Source organism: Triticum dicoccoides, unplaced genomic scaffold, assembly GCF_002162155.2.
Source record: "Triticum dicoccoides isolate Atlit2015 ecotype Zavitan unplaced genomic scaffold, WEW_v2.0 scaffold40930, whole genome shotgun sequence".
Lineage (NCBI taxonomy): Eukaryota > Viridiplantae > Streptophyta > Magnoliopsida > Poales > Poaceae > Triticum > Triticum dicoccoides.
Window position 1 is genome coordinate 1 of NW_021270147.1, and position 1443 is coordinate 1443.

Consider the following 1443-nt stretch of genomic DNA (forward strand, 5'->3'; position numbering starts at 1 on the left):
AGGCCACATGTGCCCGTGGACGAGGGCACGTCCTTTGCGAGGTAGACATATCCTTGTTCACCCCAGTCGTTGCTCCATGAGTTCTTGGCAATCCAGTACTTGTTTCCCTCGCCAGGACCCTCGCAGTAGCCGACGATGGTGACGGCGTGGTTCACATTGGCGGAGCAGGGGCCACGGTAGATGCCGCCGGAGTAGAACTGGAACTGAAAACCGCTGGCGTCAATGTAGACCGTCACGGGCTGCATGGCCACGGCAATCGCCAGCTGACCTTCGTTGTTGGGTGGCACGGCCTTGAAGCCCTTGAGGGACGCCTGTTGGTCGAAGAGGAGCTTGTCCATGTCGCACTTTCCCTGGAATCCGGCGTATGGGTACCTCTCCTCCGACGTGATGCCACCACGTGCGGCCACAAGGGCCATAGCCGAGTCTGAGTGGCCGCCGCCGCAGCCGCCGCTCCGTGTGTCGCAATCCACGAGTACCTGCTCGGACAGCGACACCAGCTCCCCTGTCCTAATCTTGTTCATGCCTTCGATCGCCGCCACCGCCGCGAATGCCCAGCATGATCCTGCCATATTACAATTTTATCCATCCGCACGACGACACGAGTAATTCATTGAGCAACCATGACCATGCATGAGTATATAACTAAATCTGCTAGTAGAAAGTATAGCTTGACCACTTACCACAAGTGCCTTGATTCTTGACGCCGGTGACAGCGCCGCTGGAGCGCCAGTCAACGCAGCAGGGCTTGAAGGAGTGGTAGGGGAGGTAGGTGGGTGACGTGGCATTGAAGCTGGTGGTGTTGAGCCCGGTGAACTGCTGGATGACCTCCCTGGGGCTGAGGTCGCCGAACCTGTTCATACGGACCCCGCCCGAGCCACGGACCTGAAACCCAGTGGGTCGGAACCCGCGACCGACGGCGGTGCCAGGATTCTGTTGGTCGAATTGGCCGATGGCGTTGGTGTTGTTCTTGAAGACTTGGAACCGCATCTCCTCCTCCTCATGGCACGAGTAGTGCTTTGAGTACTTGATCACCCACTTGGAGAACCTCTCCCTCACCTCGGACTCCGGCAGCTCAAACGGCGGGGGCGGCGGCGGTGGGTATTTTGCCGCAGCAAGCCATGCCTGCAGGAAAGTGGTGAGGCACAAGAGTAGGACAAGGTAAGGCGTGGAGGAAGCCATCTTGATTAGCTCAGGTTGTATCCTTGTCTGGAATACATGCACCGGACCTCATGCTTATATAGGCGGGCGCCTAGCTAGTTCCATCGCAGCAGCACGTCGTGGGTGGCTGATGTACTGTAGCAGGGTTTTTTTTTCAAACGAGATTTTTGGAAATTCGCGAAAAAATGAAATACCGTCTGAAAAAATCAAATTGTTTTGAATTTAAATAAGTGAACAAGGTCAAAGAGAAAATGTATGCACACGTGTTAATAACTTGCTTAGTGG

The 1443-nt window shown here is 55.5% G+C and overlaps 1 protein-coding gene across 1 annotated transcript; it reads right to left on the minus strand.

Moving 5' to 3' along the window:
- Window positions 1–5: 5 nt before the first annotated feature.
- Window positions 6–1214, minus strand: LOC119346470 (ervatamin-B-like; the record flags this gene model as incomplete). Its single annotated transcript, XM_037615834.1, has 2 exons — window positions 681–1214; window positions 6–562 (listed from the first exon to the last, which is right to left on the minus strand). Coding segments are annotated over exons 1-2 (1056 nt in total), but the record flags the coding sequence as incomplete, so codon positions are not given.
- Window positions 1215–1443: the final 229 nt, after the last annotated feature.